Source organism: Eublepharis macularius, chromosome 2 (genome assembly GCF_028583425.1).
Source record: "Eublepharis macularius isolate TG4126 chromosome 2, MPM_Emac_v1.0, whole genome shotgun sequence".
NCBI classification, from domain to species: Eukaryota; Metazoa; Chordata; class Lepidosauria; order Squamata; family Eublepharidae; genus Eublepharis; species Eublepharis macularius.
The window spans coordinates 223,780,398-223,800,615 of NC_072791.1; the positions used below are offsets into that span (position 1 = coordinate 223,780,398).

Consider the following 20,218-nt stretch of genomic DNA (forward strand, 5'->3'; position numbering starts at 1 on the left):
CGTTTGTTATAAAAGGCCACACCTTGCCGGCTCTTTTCAGTTTCTGCAGGCAGTGAGAGAGGGCAGCCTGCTGCTGGAATTGGAGGGAGAGGGAGAGAGCGAGAGGAAGTGGGATTGTTGGAAGGGAGCTTGGCTGCTGCTGCTGGCTGGTTGAAGAGACTGAAAAGCCTCTTCTGTTTCAGCCCAGTCTGCATTGTTGGGAACTGGGAAGGGTGCCTTCTTTCCTCCACCCCACCCCATTCCCACCCAGGGCCTGGGCCACTCGGCTCTGGACTGGGGCCTTGCTTGACTGAGGCCTATTGGGGGGGAGGGGATTTTCTTTCTCTTTATTCCTTCTTTATTCAATTATTAATTCTAAATTTTGTGCACCTCAGGTGTCTGTGCTTGGGGAGGTAGGGCTGTATTTCCCACTGGTCTCAGGGTCACTGCCATTAATCACTGGGAGAACAGAACATATGTAGTCAGTGATGTGGCCGAATACCCCTTGGCACTGGGAAGTCGGTGGCTGTGGGACCATGACCCGTACATCAAATGGTCCACTGGAATGGTGATTTTTAAAGGAGATTGTTGTGCAAAACATGCATGGACTAAAGTGTGGGGACGGGAGGCACCCTCCCCGTTACACACTGTGTTATTAACCACGGAGGAGGAAAAAGCCATTCCTCTTGAATATCATGATTTAAAACAAGTGTGTGATGAAAAAGAAGCTGACGAGCTTCCCCCTCATAGAGAAACGGACTGTGCTATTGAACTCAATCCAGGGCAAAAGTTACCTAAAGGAAAATTGTATTCTATGAGCCCAGCAGAGAGAAAGGAACTAAGAGAGTTCATTGATAAAAACGGGTCATTTCGTAGAAAAAGAGCCGGAGGAACTCATTAGCATAACTCATTAGCATATACCATGTCCCTTGATATCACCGGAAGCGTGTAGTTGGCATAACTGATTTGCATGTGCCACACCCCCTGACATCACCTATCCTGGCTGTTTTGGACCCAATCCTGGCCATTCAGGGATGAAATTGGACCCAAAATGGCAAAAAGGGGCTGAAAATGGCTGAAAAAGGGCCCAAAATGGTCAGGATCGGGCCGCTGCTGAGTGGGAGAGTGATCCACTACCCATCAGAGGCCCGATCTGGGCTGTTTCAGCCCCAATCCAGGCTGAAACGGGCCCAAAATGGCCGAGTCAGGTGGGCACGGCCACTTGACACGACATCTTTGGGGAATTGCCGGAACTGTGTTCCGGCACATTCCCCCTCAAAATGAGCCCAGGATAAAAACCTGAAGCGGGGATTCATCCGCCCTGCCAGTTCCGCCTATGTTGCTCCTGTGTTATTCCGCAAAAAGATGGGGGGCTGAGACTGTGCACTGATTATTGTGGAATAAACACTGTCCATGAGCAATGCTTACCCCCTTCCTTTAATCAGAGACTTGCTTAGTGTGGTGGCGCAAGGAATTTTTTTTCCAAAGAGGGTCCTTGGCCCCTCTCCCCAAGGGGGTGGAGAGGGGCCGTCTTCCTCGCTTTCTTCCCTGCTTCCTGCTGGCTGCCACGGCAGGACAACGTGTTTTGCCTGTGGCCTACCTTTCTCACTCTGTGCCGCCCGTCCAGGGGTGCATCTGTGGGCCCTCTCCCCAAGGGGGTGGAGAGGGTGCTCCCTTTGTTACTTTGAGCCACCCGGCTAGCAGTGTGTCTGTGGCCCCTCTCCCCAAGGGGGAGGACAGCTGCCTCCCTCAGTTACCTTGAGCCACCCAGCCAGGGGTGCATCCTTGGCCCCTCCCCCCAAGGGGGTGGAGAGGGGCCTCCCTGTTACCCTGAGCCACCCAGCCAGTGGCACGTCCGTGACCCCAAAGGGCCTCCCTAAGTTACCCTGATCCGCCCATTCAGGGGTGCATCCTTGGCCCCTCTCCCCAAGGGGGTGGAGAGGGGCCTCCCTCAGTTACCCTGATCCGCCTGTCCAGGGGTGCGTCCTTGGCCCCTCTCCCCATGGGGGTATAGAGGGGCTTTACTTGGTTATGGGTGTTGGGGGGGAACCACCCGTTGGCGGTGAGCATGCACTGAAAGCGAGGCCAATTTGTCCTGGTGTGCATCCGTGGCCTACCTGTGCCACAGATACTGGCCTACCTTACAAGGGTCTTGTAAGGGTTACTATGATAATGTATGGGTAATGCTTTGAGCAGGGTAAGGTCTACTACATAAATTCCAAGTTGTCTTTATTACCAGGAAATACTGCACGCACAATGCAACCCAGCATAGCCAAACTTGCGGGACGGATTGCTGAGTTAGCATTTTCAGAGTAACTACCAGTTGTCCCAAGATTAAATCCTGCCATTTGACCAGGATTTCCCATGGTATTTACTAAGAGCACCACCTCCCTCACCCTTACTAGAATGGAGGCAACCCCAGGAAGTTGATGGGCAACAGATTCAGAATGGACAAAATGAAGTAATTGTTCACTCAATGAGTAATTAAACATTTAAATTATTCAATGAGTAATGAAAAATATGCAGCATCTAATCTGGGAACACTTGACTGACCACAAAGCAGTCACTCATTTTTCAGTCCTTATCAATTAATAAGGGGATTTACAGGATGAAATAAAACCATTCCTGCTTTAATAACATTAATTACATTTTATTTTGACATTTCTCACCAAAGAATTAGTTCCCGCTTTCCTCTTTTTTAAATGAAACACAAGGAAAACTTTGCCAAAGTGACTTTTATTTTGTAAGCAATGAGGCAAACGAGAATACAAATGCAGACAAACTTAAGATCACAAAAGAACCCTGCTGCAGCTGACAGCGAGCCCTCCTCGGAATAAAACGGGGGGGAAACAGTAGACAATAAGCATGCCTGTATTGCCAATCAATATTTCTCTTTATTAACAGCTTTGCAGAAAAAACTTTTAATACCTGCAGTAGTAATCTACTAAGATCTGAGGTTTAAATAAATTACAATTTAAGAGCCTCGTACGTTCCAAAATGCTATGACCAGGGCTTTTTTTCAGGGGGAGCACGGGGGAACGGAGTTCCAGAACCTCTTGAAAATGGTCACATGGCCGGTGGCCCCGCTCCCTGATCTCCAGACCGAGGGGAGTTGAGATTGCCCTCCACGCCGCTGCGGCACGGAGGGCGATCTCAACTCCCCTCTGTCTGGAGATCAGGGGGCGGGGCCACCAGCCATGTGACCATTTTCTCTGAGGGCAACCCACTGAGTTCCACCACCTCTTTTCCCAGAAAAAAAGCCCTGGCTATGACATTTTCTGTCACAGTTTATAGGGGGGAATCCAACCACACATACCAGAAGTGCCTGCTATCCATGACGAGTTCTAACACGTCGTCACAATTTTGTCTGAATAGGGAAAAGTGCATATTTTCTAGCTCCGGAACGGCAAACTCATACCCTGAAAAATGCAGCATTCAGTTCGTGCATATCAGACCTTGAAAAGAGGCATGTTCCCCTATTTTGACAAATGGTGACTATACACAAGGATGGATTCCTCCAAAACGTAACATCGGAAAAGGCCCGATTTCCTCCACTCAGCTGTGCAAGACAAGAGAGAGAGGCGTTTGTATGCATCTCCACAACAAAATTGTTCTTTGTGTGTAAAGATAAATACAGCAGAGAGAAGTCCACCCGATAAAGCTAGGTTAGAAGGCTTATTCCTGACAGAAAGGCTTTTCACTTGTGAAAAGATTGGAGGGAACTTCCAAATAGTGCCCCTTTGTGCTTTCTAAGGCAGGCCAGTTGGGTGGAAGTCTGTACTTCAAGCCCTTCTGTACACTGAGATCATCTCTTAATTCTCCAACAGTGTATTTCCAGTAGGTACAGAGGGCCCTTAGCAGCTTCCGCTTGCTATGACAGTTTTTTAAAAAATTATATTCAAACTAAAAAGAGTTCTAAAAAAGAAGCCTGCTTATTGGGATTGAAATGGTTCACTGGACTAGTTTTAAAAAAAAAATCAAGTACCATAGTACTTACCACAGAGCTGAGTAAGGTCATTTACAACAGAAAATAAAAAAATAGATTTAATTTACAACTACATTACATTGGCCTTTATATAAAACAAGATGTTATGTCCTATGGCTAGTGAGATGCACAAACTTTGTAATTATTGTCATGTTTAATGAAACAACTCAGATACCAAACAGCCCGAGGAGACAAGGAAATACGCCCATGTTATTTAGCTCACAAAACAACAAAATGAGCTGCTTCAAGCTCCACGTTCACCTTTTTCTGACCCAGCACATTGCAGATTTTGCTCCTTAAAACACTTTTCTTCACCAGTGAAATGGTACAATGTAATTCAAGAATCAAGATTTTTTGAAGACCAAAACATTCATAGTATTAAAAAAATGTACTGATGTTTGTACTATAAAGCTTTCTTCTAAAAATCAAATGATACAGTTATTAAATACATTTTACGGTGATCCCAGACTGACTGTGTGAACATTTCACCTCACACTATGCCAACATGTTTCAATATGGCACATGGAATGACTTCAGTAATCACTAGTATATGAAGCAAAACTTTCAGATATGAAGAAACATGCCCTGCGTTGGCAGATTTAACAAGAACCGGGGGGAATTACTATTACCCTCTCTGAAAGTACTGTAGGCAAATTCAGATTTTATAAACTTAAGGCATAGACACCTCTTTGAATGGCAGTAATGCAACCACACACTTTAAGTGATGTTGATGTAAGAACATGCAGACAATGCAATGAAATACTGAAGAGGTAAAAATCCTAAAATGTCTGCTACAAGCCAGCCACTGAACTGTAGACAAAATGGCATCCGGAAGAATGAATCATTAAAAAAAAAAAATACCCACAACCCAAAGTCTCCCTATAAAATAAATAATGTTCGTACAAAAGGAAAACATTTTCAATATGTTGTATGCAAGTATACGGTTAAAGGGACTGAACATTGCTAGTTACTCATCTACAAGTAACGTATTCATCTTCTCATTCTGTTGTTTCAAAACTGTTCTCATGCCAGAGAGACGGTACAATTCTTAACAAATGACATGTGAACTCCATACTGTCCTTCTACCCAGGGCTTTTTTTCAGCTGGAAAGCGGTGGAACGGAGTTCCAGCACCTCTTGAAAATGGTCACATGGCCGGTGGCCCCACCCCGATCTCCAGACAGAGGGGAGTTTAGATTGCCCTCCGCACTGCTGCACGGAGGGCAATCTAAACTCCTCTCTGTCTGGAGATCAGGGGGCGGGGCCACTGGCCATGTGACTATTTTTGCTGGAGGCGATTTAAACTTTTAAAAACTCCCCCCCTTGTTCCACCCAAAGTGACGTCATTGTGTGGTTCTGAGAGCCGAAACAGACGTGACGAGAAACCTAGGTTCAACTCATGTCTCTTTACCTCAAGGTTTGTCGGGAAGTGTAGGCGTCCTTGCAGCTTAAAGTTTAGCATTTACAGAGCAGCAGGGAGGGAAGTGCAGGCGTGGGGCGCCTTTCCTTCCGCTCTCGAGGTGCATCGCGGCATTTTCCCTTCCCCGCTTACATGGAGTATCGCTTCATCTCCCCCCCCCTCACCCGGCCTGGCCCCTGCAGAGCGACGCCTGGCTGCCCCGGGAGAGCAGGGAGGAAAGGCGCCCAGAGCATCTCCCCCCTCGCTCGCCTGGCCCCTGCCCAAAGCCACATGGCCCAGAGCTGCATAGCCCGGCGTGCTCTGCCTTTACCCCGATCGCACGGACCGTCGCTCCACCCACCCCTTGCCCAGCCCCCGGAGAGCAACAGCGAGCTATGCAGCTCCGAGCCACGCGGCTTCAGGTGGGGGCCAGGTAAGGGGAGGGGAGATGCAGCAATGCTCTGGGCGCCTTTCCTCCTGCTCTCCCCGTGCAGCCTGGCGTTGCTCTGCAGGGGCTGGGCAAAGGCATCACTGCATCTTCCCCCTCGCTCACCTGGCCGCCACCTGAAGCCGCGTGGCTCGGAGCTGCATAAACTTTAAGCTGCAAGGACGCCTACACTTCCCGACAAACCTTGAGGTAAAAGAACCTGAGTTGAACCTAGGTTTCTCGTCACGTCTGTTTTGGCTCTGAGTTCCACCACTGAGTTCCACCACCTCTTTTCCTGGAAAAAAAGCCCTGCTTCTACCTCTTCTGTTTTGTCTTTTAAACATAGTAGTAATGCAGCTAGGAAGTGCTCCAAAATGTTGCCAGCATTTCAGTATCAGCTCTGCCAGCCAAAGTCATGATATCTATGAGGCCGATGTGTGTGTGTCTGTCTTTTTCTCATGTCTGAAGTGTACAGTGTAAAACCTTCCCCCCCCCCGTGGGGGGCCCCTGCTAAAAAGTCCCTAAATAGATGACGGAAATACAGTGTAAATAAATATATTACAGAGGTGCTTACATTACTAAGCATCAAAAGTGCCTGTTATAATACAGCCTGCTTTTTGCAAATGATCTATTCCCTGTAACGTTTTATGTAATTGCTTTTTTCGCTTGTAAAAAATAAACATCGCAAACTCTCTGCTGAAGTGTATTATATCGGATTTTGTGTGTGTCCCCCCCACCGCTTCCTTTCCTCACTCCTTTAACTAAGGATTTTTTAAAAAAAAATTCAGACTCCTAACTATCATATCTATGTTTCATACGTTTAAAGTAGACATTGAAATTTCAAGTAAAAATAATGGCAGCCACATCTACTGGACTTAGAACACATCCTGACACCTAGATATCTTTTTTTTTTAACGTTGATAAGTTATACAAATACATAATACATTCTTAAATAACAAAGGCCCACAATATTAATTTGTGACCCTTCCCAACATTACGAAGCCACTTTTCCGGAATGTTTGCACCCTCTCCCCACCGCAGACCGGTGGTCTTGTCAGTTCCCTGGTGCTGTTGGGGCATCCCAGCTCTTCGGCTTTGGCTATGAAATCTCTTATTTCAATGAGGCAACACTGGTTTATTAAGGCTTGTCTTGTTTCTCCATCGAAGCTTTATTCTTAAATAAAACACACTTTTTTTCCTCCCAAAATATGGCTATCTTGTGTCTTCTGGCTCTGTCTTTATGACTTTCCTTTCGAGGTTGCTGAACGCTGAGTGAGGGAAATCTTTCAAGATACCAAGGCCTTCTGCAATTAAAAAAAAAATCAAAGGCTTTAAAGAAATGGCTTGTACTAAATTACAGTCCTCTATTACACTAACTGTACTAAATGGGGTGGTGGGTACCTGCCCCAGTCCTACCAAGCGACTGAACAAACTTCATTTATTTATTAAAACATTTAATGATGGTTGTTGTGGATTTTCCGAGCTGTATTGCCGTGGTCTTGGCATTGTAGTTCCTGACGTTTCGCCAGCAGCTGTGACTGGCATCTTCAGAGGTGTCACACCGAAAGACTTAGGGATCATTCAGTGTCAAACTCATTTAACCTCCCCTTTTCATTTTGGCTCAAGTTTGAACCCTTGCTCCAATGTCAGAAGCCTCCCTCCACCGAAAGAAAGAAAGAAAGAAAGAAAGAAAGAAAGAAAGAAAGAAAGAAAGAAAGAAAGAGAGGGAGGGAGGGAGGGAGGGAGGGAGGGAGGGAGGGAAGGGCCACTTGGAGGAAGAGCCATTCAAGTTGGAGGAAGGCTCTTTAGGGCTAGATGAAGGCTACTTGGAAAGGGTGGAGGGATGGGGGAGAGGTTTTTATCTTGGAATTTTTAAACCATTTGTAAACCACTTTGAACGATGTGGAAAGGTGGGGCATAAATGCTTTAATAAAGAAATAACCACGCTGGCAAGTTTGGACTGGCCTTTTACTGGGGTAGTTCCTGGTGGTGGCCCCTGCAGCGCAGAAGGGCAGCTCAGCTTGGACCCAGGCCGGAGTAATCAGGCATGAGGGTGCAGAGCTGGTCCACTGGGGGCCACTTCAGATCACCTGTTTTAATGTCCCTGTCCACCCCAGTTAACGGGCAGCAACATGACAGATGGCTCCATGCTCAGGAGACTCCCCAGGGGACTGGCCAGACATCTAGATCACCGCCATCATCCGACACGCATCATGAAGCAGAGGGCCACGGCTAATCCAGCTGGTTCTTCTTGCACAGACTCCGCATTCAGACGAACTACGGCAGAACTCTGATAATGGGGGTTGCCCTGTTTCACCAGCTCTGGCTTCCAGCGGGCTGAAGACCAAGCCATGACTCAGTCTCTTAACATCATGCACAGAGGGGTAAAGGAATCGCAAGATGTTAAGCTGCTGTTCCTTGAAGCTGTTATGAATCATAGGCTGCCTCGTTTTGCATGTGATGTAAGGCAGGTCCCCTGAAGACTTGTGTGCTCCAAGCAGGGCTTTTTTTCAGCAGGAATGCAGTGGAACGGAGTTCCGGAACCTCTTGAAAATGGTCACGTGGCTGGTGGCCCCGCCCCCTGATCTCCAGACAGAGCGGAATTGAGATTGCCTTCCGCGCCGCCAAGTGGCATGGAGGGCAATCTCAACTCCGCTCTGTCTGGAGATCAGGGGGCGGGGCCACCAGCCACGTGACCATTTTCTCCAAGGGCAACCCACTGAGTTCCACCACCTCTTTTCCCAGAAAAAAAGCCCTGGTTGTAAGATTCCTGTTTCTATTCGTTGAATGAGTCTGCAAGATCCTCCCCCAACTCCCCGCCCCCAGCCAATGCAGCACTTGGGCAATTTTCTGCATAAGATTTTAGAAGAAACGGGAATCGGTTGGCATAGGCTGGTAAAACGTTTGCGTGGATTAGCCACACACGTACGGAGAACTATCAAAGGGCTGTTTCTCGAGATTAATGTTTAGGAGGCTGCCAGGTACCTTGACCCCTATTAAAAGTTTGCCCGTGATTATTCATCCGCAGGGCTGTAAACTTCAAGGCTGCCTGCAAGTACTTCTGAGCGGTCATAACAGTAACGAATACAAGGAGCAATTCCGTGGGCATGCTGGGTGACGTGGATGCTTCCCACATAAACTCTCTACCTGGGATGACTAACGCTGCTGTGGGATGTAACCATGCAACCTGGGCAGTCACACACAACCAGCCTTCGCATCAATCCCTGACACAATGCAAAGCCTGACCAGGTTTTTCAGGGGCTCGTGATGCATCTAATAATTCCCTACAAATCGGAGCTGTTAATAGGAAAGCGTCTCAGGAACTGAGTCTTCTCCTGAGGGAAAAAAATGCTCAGGCGAAGAAATGGATCCTTACCTGAAGACTGTGACTTTGCCTCCCCGCTGGAGTACAGCCGACTCAAGTCACTGCAGAGGGGCTTCGCCACGTGAGGCTCCCCGTCTAACGCAATGTGCGGCATCAGCCTGTTGGGCAGGCCTGACATGCGGAGATTTAAAGGCCTTTCGCCTGGAAAAGACGAACGCTCAGGTTATTTATCCCAAGTAGAGAGCCGGGGCTGCTCTACCTACTCAAGACACAAGTCCAATTTATCTCAGCAGCAGAGACGGCGTCGCTCCTGGGGCTGCTCTCACCTCCCCTAAACTCTACCTACGTGGATCTGGTGGCCTGATTCATTCCATACCACATCTGCAGTGGCTGCGTGACTCAGTAAGCCACTGTAGGCATGGTCCAGACCTAGCACAGAAACTGACAGGGGCAGTGATGTCAACAGACCTGGAGAAAAAAAGTCCTGTCCTTAGGGCTTATATTGGAATACGGAAGCTGAAGCTTTTCATGGCATGGAGGTAATTAACATTCCGTTAAGCCTGTATTAAAAGCGTCAGGATGTTTGTTTCCCTCCAGGCAGTTAGTAAGACTATAGACACGTGGGCGAAGATTTCACAGATGACCTCATCGAAGTGGTAATGTCCACACGAGTGGCCGTTCCCACACCATTTCACCATCTTAGAATCTGGCCATTCTAGTTTCAGAGGACTGTCCTAATGGTGACAGCTACATGGGCCACACGTATGCAAGTCACTTTTCATTCTCATTATAGAGAGAAACTCAAGAGTCCAATAAGTCATGTTGGACTTATTCCATGCCACTATAGCATAAATCCAGAGGAGTCAGCCATGTTAGTCTGTAGTAGCGAAACAGTAAAGAGTCCAGTAGGACTTTTAAGATGCATCTGATGAAGAGAACTGTGATTCTCGAAAGCTTATGCTACAATAAAGTTGGTTAGTCTTAAAGGTGCTACTGGACTCCTTGCTATTTCACTGCAGCATAAAAAAGGTAAAGGTAGTCCCCTGTGCAAGCACCGAGTCATTACTGACCCACGGGGGGGGGATGTCACATCACGTTTTCTTGGCAGATTTTTTACGGGGTGGTTTGCCATCGCCTTCCCCAGTCATCTACACTTCACCACCAGGAAACTGGGTACTCATTTTACCGATCTCCAAAGGATGGAAGGCTGAGTCAACCTTGAGCCGGCTACCTGAACCCGGCTTCCACCAGGATCAAACTCAGGTCGTGTGAGCAGAGCTTGGGCTGCAGTACTGCTGCTTACCACTCTGCGCCACGGGGCTCTTTTTACTACAGCATAAATACCACAAATTGAAATAACAAATTGCAAAAATCATGTTGGATGAAAGCGAACACAGGGAGAGAAATAGCCGTACCTTGCCCGTCTGCATGGTCAGATATCAAGCCATTGGGACTGTGCTCTTCGGAACTTTGCCTGTAAAGTCCCGTTGAAAGGCGTCTCTCCAAACTCGCTTGGGTGCAGAGGAATTCCATCTGCTTGGCCATCACCTTTTCGGGCTGAAACAAAAGCAAGCGCAAGAGTTATGCCCATGCGACTGCTCTGAATACTGAAGGCTGCTTTCAAAACTTCCCAATGCAAAGGACAGCGGGCAACACAGACAGGCCACGGCATGACGAGGAGGCATGGAAATGGAATTTCGCAGGCAATAGTGAAAGAAATAAATGAGAATCAGAGAGTCAGCATAAATAAGGATCAGTGATCAGCTATCATATAATTTACCACGTCAATGTGCACAGGTGTCAGAAGAAAAAAACCTTCTAGACCGGGCTTTTTTTCTGGGAAAAGAGGTGGTGGAACTCAGTGGGTTGCCCTTGGAGAAAATGGTCACATGGCTGGTGGCCCCGCCCCCTGATCTCCAGACAGAAGGGAGTTGAGATTGAGGAAACATGACCTCTACTATTCCTTAGCATACTTATAAGTTATGATACCGGTTGGTACATTAATATGATCATCGTCACTAAGCAGTAACCAAACCTGGAAAAATTTTGTTTAACAGAGCTTTTCCCTATATATCTTTGTCACATAACAGCCACTCAAATAACCGAATAATGAATACTGAACCATGTAACAGGAGGTGTACTTTTCTGATTGTTGTATGTAATATTCTACGTTGTTAATTTGTTATTGTTGTTTTAAAAAATTACTGAAAATGTTGAATAAAAAAAGGGCATTTCCATAAACAATGCCATACGGTAAATGAACGCAAGTTTACAAGACACAGTGTTAGCAGGAATCCAATACAGAGTTGGAGAAATGCTGAAACATAAGAATAAGCAATTCTAGGGCTGACATTAGACAACAACAAGCATAGGAGCACATATTTAAAGCAACAGAGAGTACATAAGGCAACACAGTGGTGAAGTCTATGGTCCCTAACTCATTAGTGAAGCTTCTCTTTGAGACCACCTCCTTACAGTACAAAAGCCTTTTTGAATAATTCAGTTTTGCATCGTTTGCGGAAAGCCAGGAGGGTGGGGGCTCTCCTGACCTCCTCAGGCAGGCCATTCCACAAGGTAGGGGCCACCACAGAGAAGACCCGTGTACAGGCTGCAGTTGATTTCTCCCATGTTTAGGCTGGTACCTGCAGGACTCTACATGACTTGGGGGCCAGAGTGGAGTCAAATCAGCCAGTCTTTCTTTGCTGTATCCATATCTATATTGTATCAGTTCCCTCTGGTCCTTCGTGTCCAGCCAAAAGATAGCTTTCCACGAATTCGTCCTTGCATGTATCCAAAAGCACCCTGCAGGATGGCCTGGACATTTTGGAAAAGCGATTCCGCCCAAGCCCAAGCATACTAATTTTGGGGAAACATTGCAAAATGCTCCACTTTTACGAGGACCTTTAATTACCTTGAGCGGTCTTCAGTTTACCTACACTTTCATGTGGAAGGGATTTACTAAATGTTGTACTTAGGTGTACATAATTAAATTCTAATTTTGACATGAGTGGAGGGTTAGAGCAAAAAAGCAGGAGACAGGTTTTTGCCTCTCCCTCCAGATAGGGTGATCAACCTCAAGGTGGGCCTTGGAGATCTCCCGGAATTGCAACTGATCCCTAGACTACAGAGATCAGTTTCCCTGGAGGAAATTGAAGCTTCGGAAGGTGGACTCCACGGCACTGCATTACCACTGAACTCTGGCTTCCCCAGGCACTGCTCCCCAAATCTCCAGGAATTTCCCAAAGAGGAATTGGCAACCCTACCCCCAAGCCAGTTTGGTGTAGTGGTTAAGTGCAATGGGACTGTCATCTGGAGAACCAGGTTTGATACCCCACTCCTCCGCTTGAAGCCAGCTGGGGGACTTTGGGTCAGTCTCAGCTCCCTCAGCCCCACCTACCTCACAGGGTGATTATTGCTGTGGGGATAATAACATACTTTGTAAAGCGCTGAGTGGGTGTTAAGTTGTCCTGAAGGCCGGTATATAAATCGAATGTTGTTGTTGTTGTTATCTGCTACAGGGTACTTAACCTCCCCAACATATGCCTAGAGCCCTTAAAGCGGGGGCAAGGTAGTTTAGGGTGGAGAAATGACAGGCTAAGCTTCTGCAGCTTCTAACTCTAAGCTGCCTTTCCAAAAGTTGCTCCCTCTTTTATAATGCTGCCCTCAGGTTTTAGTCACACACACCTGTGCGCAATGTTTAATCTGGAGCTAAGCTGGGAACAACTATATGAAGTTCTGGTCTCCCCATCTCAAAGAGAATATGGTGAAGCCAGAGAAAGTTCTGTATGAGCCCAGGGACGACAGCATTTTTCTGGTTAAGCACAAGCAGATGGGACTTGGTTGTTCAGATTCTGAACCGATTGCCATTCACCCAAATGGACTCAAAAGGATCCACCCAGGAGGCACAGCCACTGCGCAGCTCCAGCTATCACACTCGTTGACTTTGGCCCTGAGTGAGTCGAACACCTGGAACCAGCCCTAGCCCAGACTGTTACAACATTGTACTGTGTTGGTTTTAAGTTCTATTTTTGCATTAATATTGTAAGTTGTTTGGAGTTCCCAGGCGGGGAGAAAACGAGGGTAGAAATGCCTAAATGACTGAATAAAGTCAGAAGACAGGGTAGGTCTCTTGGAATGCATCGCAACAGGGACAGCTTGAGGTTCTCTGATACCAGGTCACCAAGATCAGATGGACCTGCTACAGAGCGAGGGAAGCAGGCCAGTTTGGTGACAGCAAATAAACAGCTTGACAGAAACACAAATATGGAAGAGAAGAGTCAACGAAAGGAAAGGAAGTTCTCCTGCTGTGAAAACACACAGGGCTAAGGGAATCGCTTGTTTACACAGTCTCTGCCGCCTCCCTCTCTTTTTTACTTTGTTGGCTTAAACAAGCACATTCCAAGTACTGCTTTGCAAATATCAAATCTCTTTACAAACATGCAGAAATATTTTGGGACCCAGCAATGCAAGAACGCACTGAATATTCTGTTTTGTTCAAAGTGCAAAGACCGCGCATCAGGAACAAAGCTGATTTTCGCTAAAAGGGAGAACAAAACGAACTATGCAGTAACAATAGAGCCTATATACAGAACTATGTCGAAATTATTAAGACCTTTTGAAGTCTTACTGAAATATATGTGAAATATATGAAATATATACATGTAAATATTTCAAGAGCAACAAGAACATCTGCTTCAAAAAACCCCCACAAATCCAATTATGCCAAGATTTCACTCAGATTTATTTTTGGAAACTGCACTCTCCAAGTTTTTTTTTTTTAAATCCCAACAATCTGCCATTCTGAAAAGTGTAGGATGACAGTATACTTGTGTGGAATAATGGTGTGAAAAAAATGTCTAGAAAAAGAACAAGGCTTTATCCACTAGAACAGAAAAACAATTATCAAGGCAAAGCAACCTGAGAGAGGTTGGTATAAATCACCAGGGTCAAGAAAATTCTGAACTCTGAATATGATCAACTTCTCATTACTGCCAACAAAGTATATTTTGAGAATGATAAAAAGGGGGGGGGGAATACCTTCCGGAAAAAAGCCTGTTTAAATGACCCTTGTAATATTTAAGGAAAATGAGAAAGAAAACATTAATTTACAATCAGCGTTTAGGAAAGTGTTTCTAGTTCCTAAGCACCACTGAAAGCCAAATTTTTACACGCCAGCCTTATGTTAGGTAGGGGGAGGAATTAATTTTTTTCCAGCTCACAGATTTTCCAAGCCTTGTGTTAAGTAATTAAATGTGGATCCTCTTCACACACTAGTCTTCAGGTGGACACGTAAGATATTCTGAAGGTACACTTAAGAAATATAAATGTAATGAGTGCAACGCACATCATTTGACAATGTGTGAATAGTACTCGTATCTTCATTAGGAAACCCAGGTCTGCAATGGGTGAAAGAGCTCTGTGATTGCGCTTTAATACATCTAATAATAAACGGGCTAGCACCTGTGAGGATGACGAACACGGCAAAAACAGATTCCTTTTCTACAGAAACCAAGGAGCTCCGCGGGTATGTAGAAAAAGATGACTTTTTAAAATGAACCAAACGGAAGAAGACAACAGCAAATGAAGTCTGGATGCTCCAGAAAGGACACAGAGACAAAAGAGTATAAATTAAAAGAAAAAAATGGGGGTGGGATGAGTTGGAGAGGAGAAATCAAAACTCAATGGGAAGATTTTAGCAGATGCAGTAGGATTTTGAAACTGCTGCCCCTTCCCACAACTCCTCACGGGTCCCCACCTTGTAAGCAATAAATGTAGAGCTTGTCTTTCTATAATGAGGTGTCGTGTTTTAGAGATAGTAGCACGTGTTTATCTAGCATATTCAAATGTTCTCCCTGAAAGGACCCCAAAGTAGCTAACAATACACAGAGAAAAAACTAAAGAAGAAAGGGAGAGGAATCTTCCAGTGATAAAGCAGGTTTCCACTTTCCAGGGGCACATCTTCTGCCCAGCTCTAGGGTAAGAGCCGAAAGACAAGAGCCCTTCGGCTCTTGCTCTTGGACTCATACCTCCAGGCACGTCCTTTGCATATAATCTTGTTTCTCGTAACAGGACAGTAGTAAGGATTATCGAGAACTTATGTGAAGTGGTCTGAAGAACATCTAAAAGGCTTTACATAAATGACAAGTGCTATTATCATTATATCTCTACTCCACAGCCGTCTGCACAGGGGTTAAAGTGTCAAACTAGGATCTAGGAGATTCGGGTTCGAATCCCTGCTCTACTACAGAAGCTCACTGGGTGACCTTGGGCCTGTCATACTCTCTCAGCCTAACCGAACTCACAGGTAGATCAAGATGGGTAGCAGGGTTAGTCTGTCTGTAGCAGAAGAAAAGAGCAAGGTGAGCTGTGGCACACGAAAGCTCATACTCTAGTGAGTTAATCTTATAGGTGCTACGGGACTCTTTGCTAATTCACTGGGGTTTTGTGAGGATGGAGGAGAGGAGAATGTAAGCCACTTTGGGTCCCACTTGGGGAGAAAGGCAGGATATAAATGAATAAGTAAATAAATATCCACCTTTGTATTTCTACAAAGGAGGGCCCAGTGACATCAAAAAACAAAAAGCAAGAATCAGAGCAGCAGCAAATGAACAGTTACTCTGAGGTGCCGCAAAGCGAGTTTCCACAGGCTGCATACGCACCCCGTATATCTTGCAAGGAAGATCCCGGATCACCAACAATCAAGGTAAAGCTACGAAAATATTCCCTAGCTGTTTCAAAAGTTAACATCCACATTCGGTCAGGATGAACTCACAGCTATGTCAGAAAGACCTTTCAAAAGGCAGACGTTCAGAAATATTTCCTTTAAGGAAAACTTTGTTTGATAACGAAGCCTTCTGGGAGGATATGTGGCCTTTTTAGGTGTGAACTAAGAGTCTCTCTATACGAGACATCTGACACATGAAGAGTATGTGTGAAGAGATGCAATGTTAGCTGGGAAGGGTAGTTTAAAAAGACAGATCTGGCAGCAGGGCAAAGGCTTTGCTAGACACTGGGGCTTGTGTGAAGGGGCTGTAGAATGCCAGAAGGGAAACTTCAGCCCATTATAACCTCTCCAGGTCCAAGCCTGGCTCTGGAAGGCAGCTCCAGCCCATTACCATTCCTTGGGGCCCTCTGGTTGTGATCCCACACAGTTTTAGACAGGAGAGGTGAAATTGACAGAGCCTTTGGGGAGGCGAAGATGAAATTGACAAACCCTCTGAGGAGCGATGTCCATCCGCTCTGTCTTTTTAAACTATGCTTCCCGGCTAACATTGTTTCTCCCTACACTTCACAAACACGCACCAAGCCATCTTGTGTAGAAAGACTCTAAGCTTCCACTGAATACTAATGCACCTCCAATGACAGGAAAGAAGCTATTGCGCTACTCACTTCACATATACAAGGTCCAACACCCGGCTGCTCTACAGATGAAGCATTATAACTAGCAGGGGTGAGAAAATTTTTTGCCTAAAATCTTGGGAGAGCTGCTGCCAGTAAAAGCAGACAAAGGTGTGCTACACACAGCCCGACAGAGCTGGACTCAATAAAAGACAGAGATATATATAACAAGGTCATTATAAAGAGTGTTGACACTTGCATGTGCTACAAAGTCAATTCCCCGTTCAGAACAGTGGAAACGATGCTACAGTTTTTTTATATCTAAAAGGCTGTATTTGTGGGATACAATGTTAACTGAATGGTTTTGGAAGGCTTCAAATCAACTTTAAGAAAATGTATGTATTTGTTTAACTAAAAAATTTATACCCTGCTTCTCTGCCTGAAGCAGCTAACAAATTAAAACGTACGTAATAATATCACATCAAAAAACCATTAACGCCAACAAAAACATCATTAAAATAATTCAAACCAAAGCTAAAATACATACAAAAACAACCATTAAAACATAGAGCAGGAAGGATGGATCAATGGGGGAACAGGAAATGGAAGAGAAAAGTCTTCACCCAAAAGTCTTTTTAAGCTTTCACCCAAAACTAATTCTGAACAAGTGTACTGCAGAACAAAATGCAAAAATGCCAAACGGATCTTGTCCCCCCATGAGAACAACATGTAAACCGGCATGCCGTCTACACGTGGCTAAACATGTAATTGAGCTCAAGTCTTCTGCTATACTTAGGATGTGCAGGAATTGCTCTGTGTTGCTTCCATGTTTTAATGACAGACATTGTCTTTGATTGTTGTCGGAAATGCACGTCATAAAGAATTCTAATGCCTGCTGTTTTATTTACTTCCTTGCCCTCCAGATGTTGATGCTGAAAAACAAAATTATTCCTTGCTTCCGTCACTGGATGCATATATGTCTCTTTAAAAAAAACCCTCTTAAATCTCCACTGGCCTACCACCAAATGAAATCAGTGCTGTAGCAATTCATAGCCATTGCAGGAGTTGCTCGCCCACATTCAAAGCGGCATCATTACTGCCAGGTCAGAACAACCTCTTAAACTGTGGGAGAGAGCGGCGCAGAGGACAGCAAAATGGAGGGGGGGAGATGGTGGGATTCCAAAAGAAAGCCTATTATAAAGCACATTGTCTGTTTACCTGTGAACCAAGCACTGCCAGGTCTTCGCATTTCCCCTTTGACAACGCCTGCTGAATTTTGACTGAATCCTGCTGATAAAAGCTCTGGACTGCGTCCTGGAAATCGGAGAAGCCATCCTGTAACCATGCAAAGGGGGAAGAGGTGGAAGCGTTACAACTTACACAGTCATTGAACTAAAACCCTTTTCAGAGTCGAAGATCATCACCACAGCCAACAGATGGGAGAAAATATCATTCTTCAGATTCTGTCCACAGAAGCTTAATTTCCAAACCAGGGCACAGGATTTTAATTGAGAGGGGGGAAAGATGCAAGTGTGGTTTTTTCTAGCTGCACTGTGTTTTTTCAGTAATTTTAATAATGGTTATTCATGAGTAGGGGTGTGTGCTTCGGGTTTCCAGTTCAGGTTTTCAACCCAAATTGGGCCCAATTTGGAATGATTCAGTTCTTCCAAATCGACCCCAGCATTGCCGAGCTGATTCGGAAATACCAAAGCAAAGCTTTCCGAAGTGCTTCGGAACACTTCGGGTAGAGTGGCAGCAGCTGCAACACTTTTCTTGCTGTTCACTACAACCCCCTCCTCCCCGCTTTCATCGGGGGGGGAAAGGCAGCGGGAAGCTTGTAAACAGCAAGAAAAGTGAAGCATTGAGCTTCCTGAAGCGGGAAACCTGAAGCAGAAAAACTGAATCTTTTGGGGTGCACATGAGATCTGTCTGCTACAGTTTAAAAACCAAAGGGATCAGGCGTGCTAACACTTCCAGGTAGGGCCTGAAGATCTCCTGGAATTACAACTGATCTGTACACTACAGTTCCACTGGAGAAAATGGCTGATCTGAAGGGTGGATTCTTCTGAGGTCTCACCCCTCCCCAAGTTCCACTCTCCGCAGTTCCATCCCCATATCTCCAGGAATTTCCCAGTGCAGAACTGGCAATCCTAACAGGGACTGATGAGTGGCAATGGAGTACTTTCATTACTGAATAGCTTTCAAACGCAGCACCTGCGGCTGTATTCTGTGGCAGAAATGCCTCAAAACACAACCATATCAGAAGGGCCACATTGCAAACTGACACCACTGAAGAGAAATTTCTGCAATGCATCCCATCCAAGTAAAGGCCGTAAGAAATAAACGGAACTGAAAACGATGCTAATTGAGATTCCACGCCTCTGCTCCTACCAGCACAGCTTCCTCGAAAATCCCAGTTACTGTCAAGTTACTTCAAGAAGCATCCTTTTAAACATGTAGGCCAGTCGGTGCCGTGCGAGGAGAGATCTGACTATTGCATAGTGCTGTACTAGGTCACTGTTCTTTCAGCCTTGCCTTCCTCACAGGGTTGTGAGAACTTTGGAGAGAAGGGCAGATAAGTATGAGCTAAGGACCATCAAGACAACAGACAGAAGAGAAGCAGCGAGTAGGTTGGAAGATGGGAAAAGCTAAAATTAAATCACTAAACTATTTTCACAAGATGGTTGGCATGTATATGTCCAAAGGACAAGGAGGGCTACCCCCGTGGTATACAATAATACACACGGTTATATACGATAGGTAAACATTTTAGAATAATTTTAAAATATAATAAAGTGCAAAAGTGCAAAGTGCTGAATACAATAAATAACAGTATCAAAAAGTCGTATATGAATAAATACGTCAATCACTATGAACGATGACGGCCAAGACATACAGTAGCAATAAATACGATCCTATTTACAATGTATATTCCTCAAAGATACAAGGTAACAATGTAACTAAATCCTTCACCTGCAGAGAATAGTATGACAAAGAACTCAGGTAAGTGACTAATTCATGTAAGAAGTCCTATTAATCTTTATAATTTCTTGTTTTATAGGTCACCCTCAGGTCCAAGAAAAGCTGGAAGAATCAAAGACGGCCCCGACAGGCTGCTAGCGGGTGGCCCGTTTGGCAGAGCTTCCTCAGGCAGCTGCAGTCTATCTGATAATGAAAGTGCAATATATACAAAATATTGCAATATCCATATATCAAATAAAATAAAATGAAAATGTTGACAACCGGCCTTAGAATAACTTACATTCAATCAGACAGTAACCAGCATGGACATCATCTCTCAAAGGTGCAACGGATAATGCCCGTAACTGACCCTGCAAATCACATGCATTAAGTACAAAAAACACAACCAGCTCATTAAGCCCTTAAAATGACCAATCACGTGCATGCTATATAGAGTGCAAAGATTATCACAAAAAACGTGGTCACGTTCTTGGTTTAAACCCCGGGGTTCCATAGTGCCCAAATCAAAAACCCAAAACACAGCACAGAAAATCTCAACTCTCTTTCATTCTTGTGATGTTGCTGGAAATGCCCAATCAGAGGTTGAGCAAAAAAGTAATCATATATGACTTTTTGATTCTGTTATTTACCGTATTCAGCACTTTGCGCTTTATTATATATAAAAATTATTCTAAAACGTTTACCTATTGTATATAATGGTGTGTATTATTGTATACCACAGGGGTAGCCCTCCTTGTCCTTACTGATTAGACCGTGGTAGCTTCTCTTGTGTTGTTTGACGTAT

The 20,218-nt window shown here is 45.2% G+C and overlaps 1 protein-coding gene across 1 annotated transcript in view; it reads right to left on the minus strand.

Moving 5' to 3' along the window:
- Positions 1 to 3,176: 3,176 nt before the first annotated feature.
- The window catches only part of NAB1 (NGFI-A binding protein 1), a 58,689-nt gene continuing 41,647 nt past the window's right edge, over positions 3,177 to 20,218 (minus strand). The window contains exons 5-8 of the mRNA XM_054972448.1: positions 17,671 to 17,787; positions 10,530 to 10,671; positions 9,166 to 9,315; positions 3,177 to 7,093 (exon numbers count right to left, since the gene is read on the minus strand). Of these exons, the coding sequence (XP_054828423.1) occupies positions 7,002 to 7,093; positions 9,166 to 9,315; positions 10,530 to 10,671; positions 17,671 to 17,787 (501 nt within the window). The 3' untranslated portion in view covers positions 3,177 to 7,001. The remainder of the gene's footprint in view (positions 7,094 to 9,165; positions 9,316 to 10,529; positions 10,672 to 17,670; positions 17,788 to 20,218) is intronic.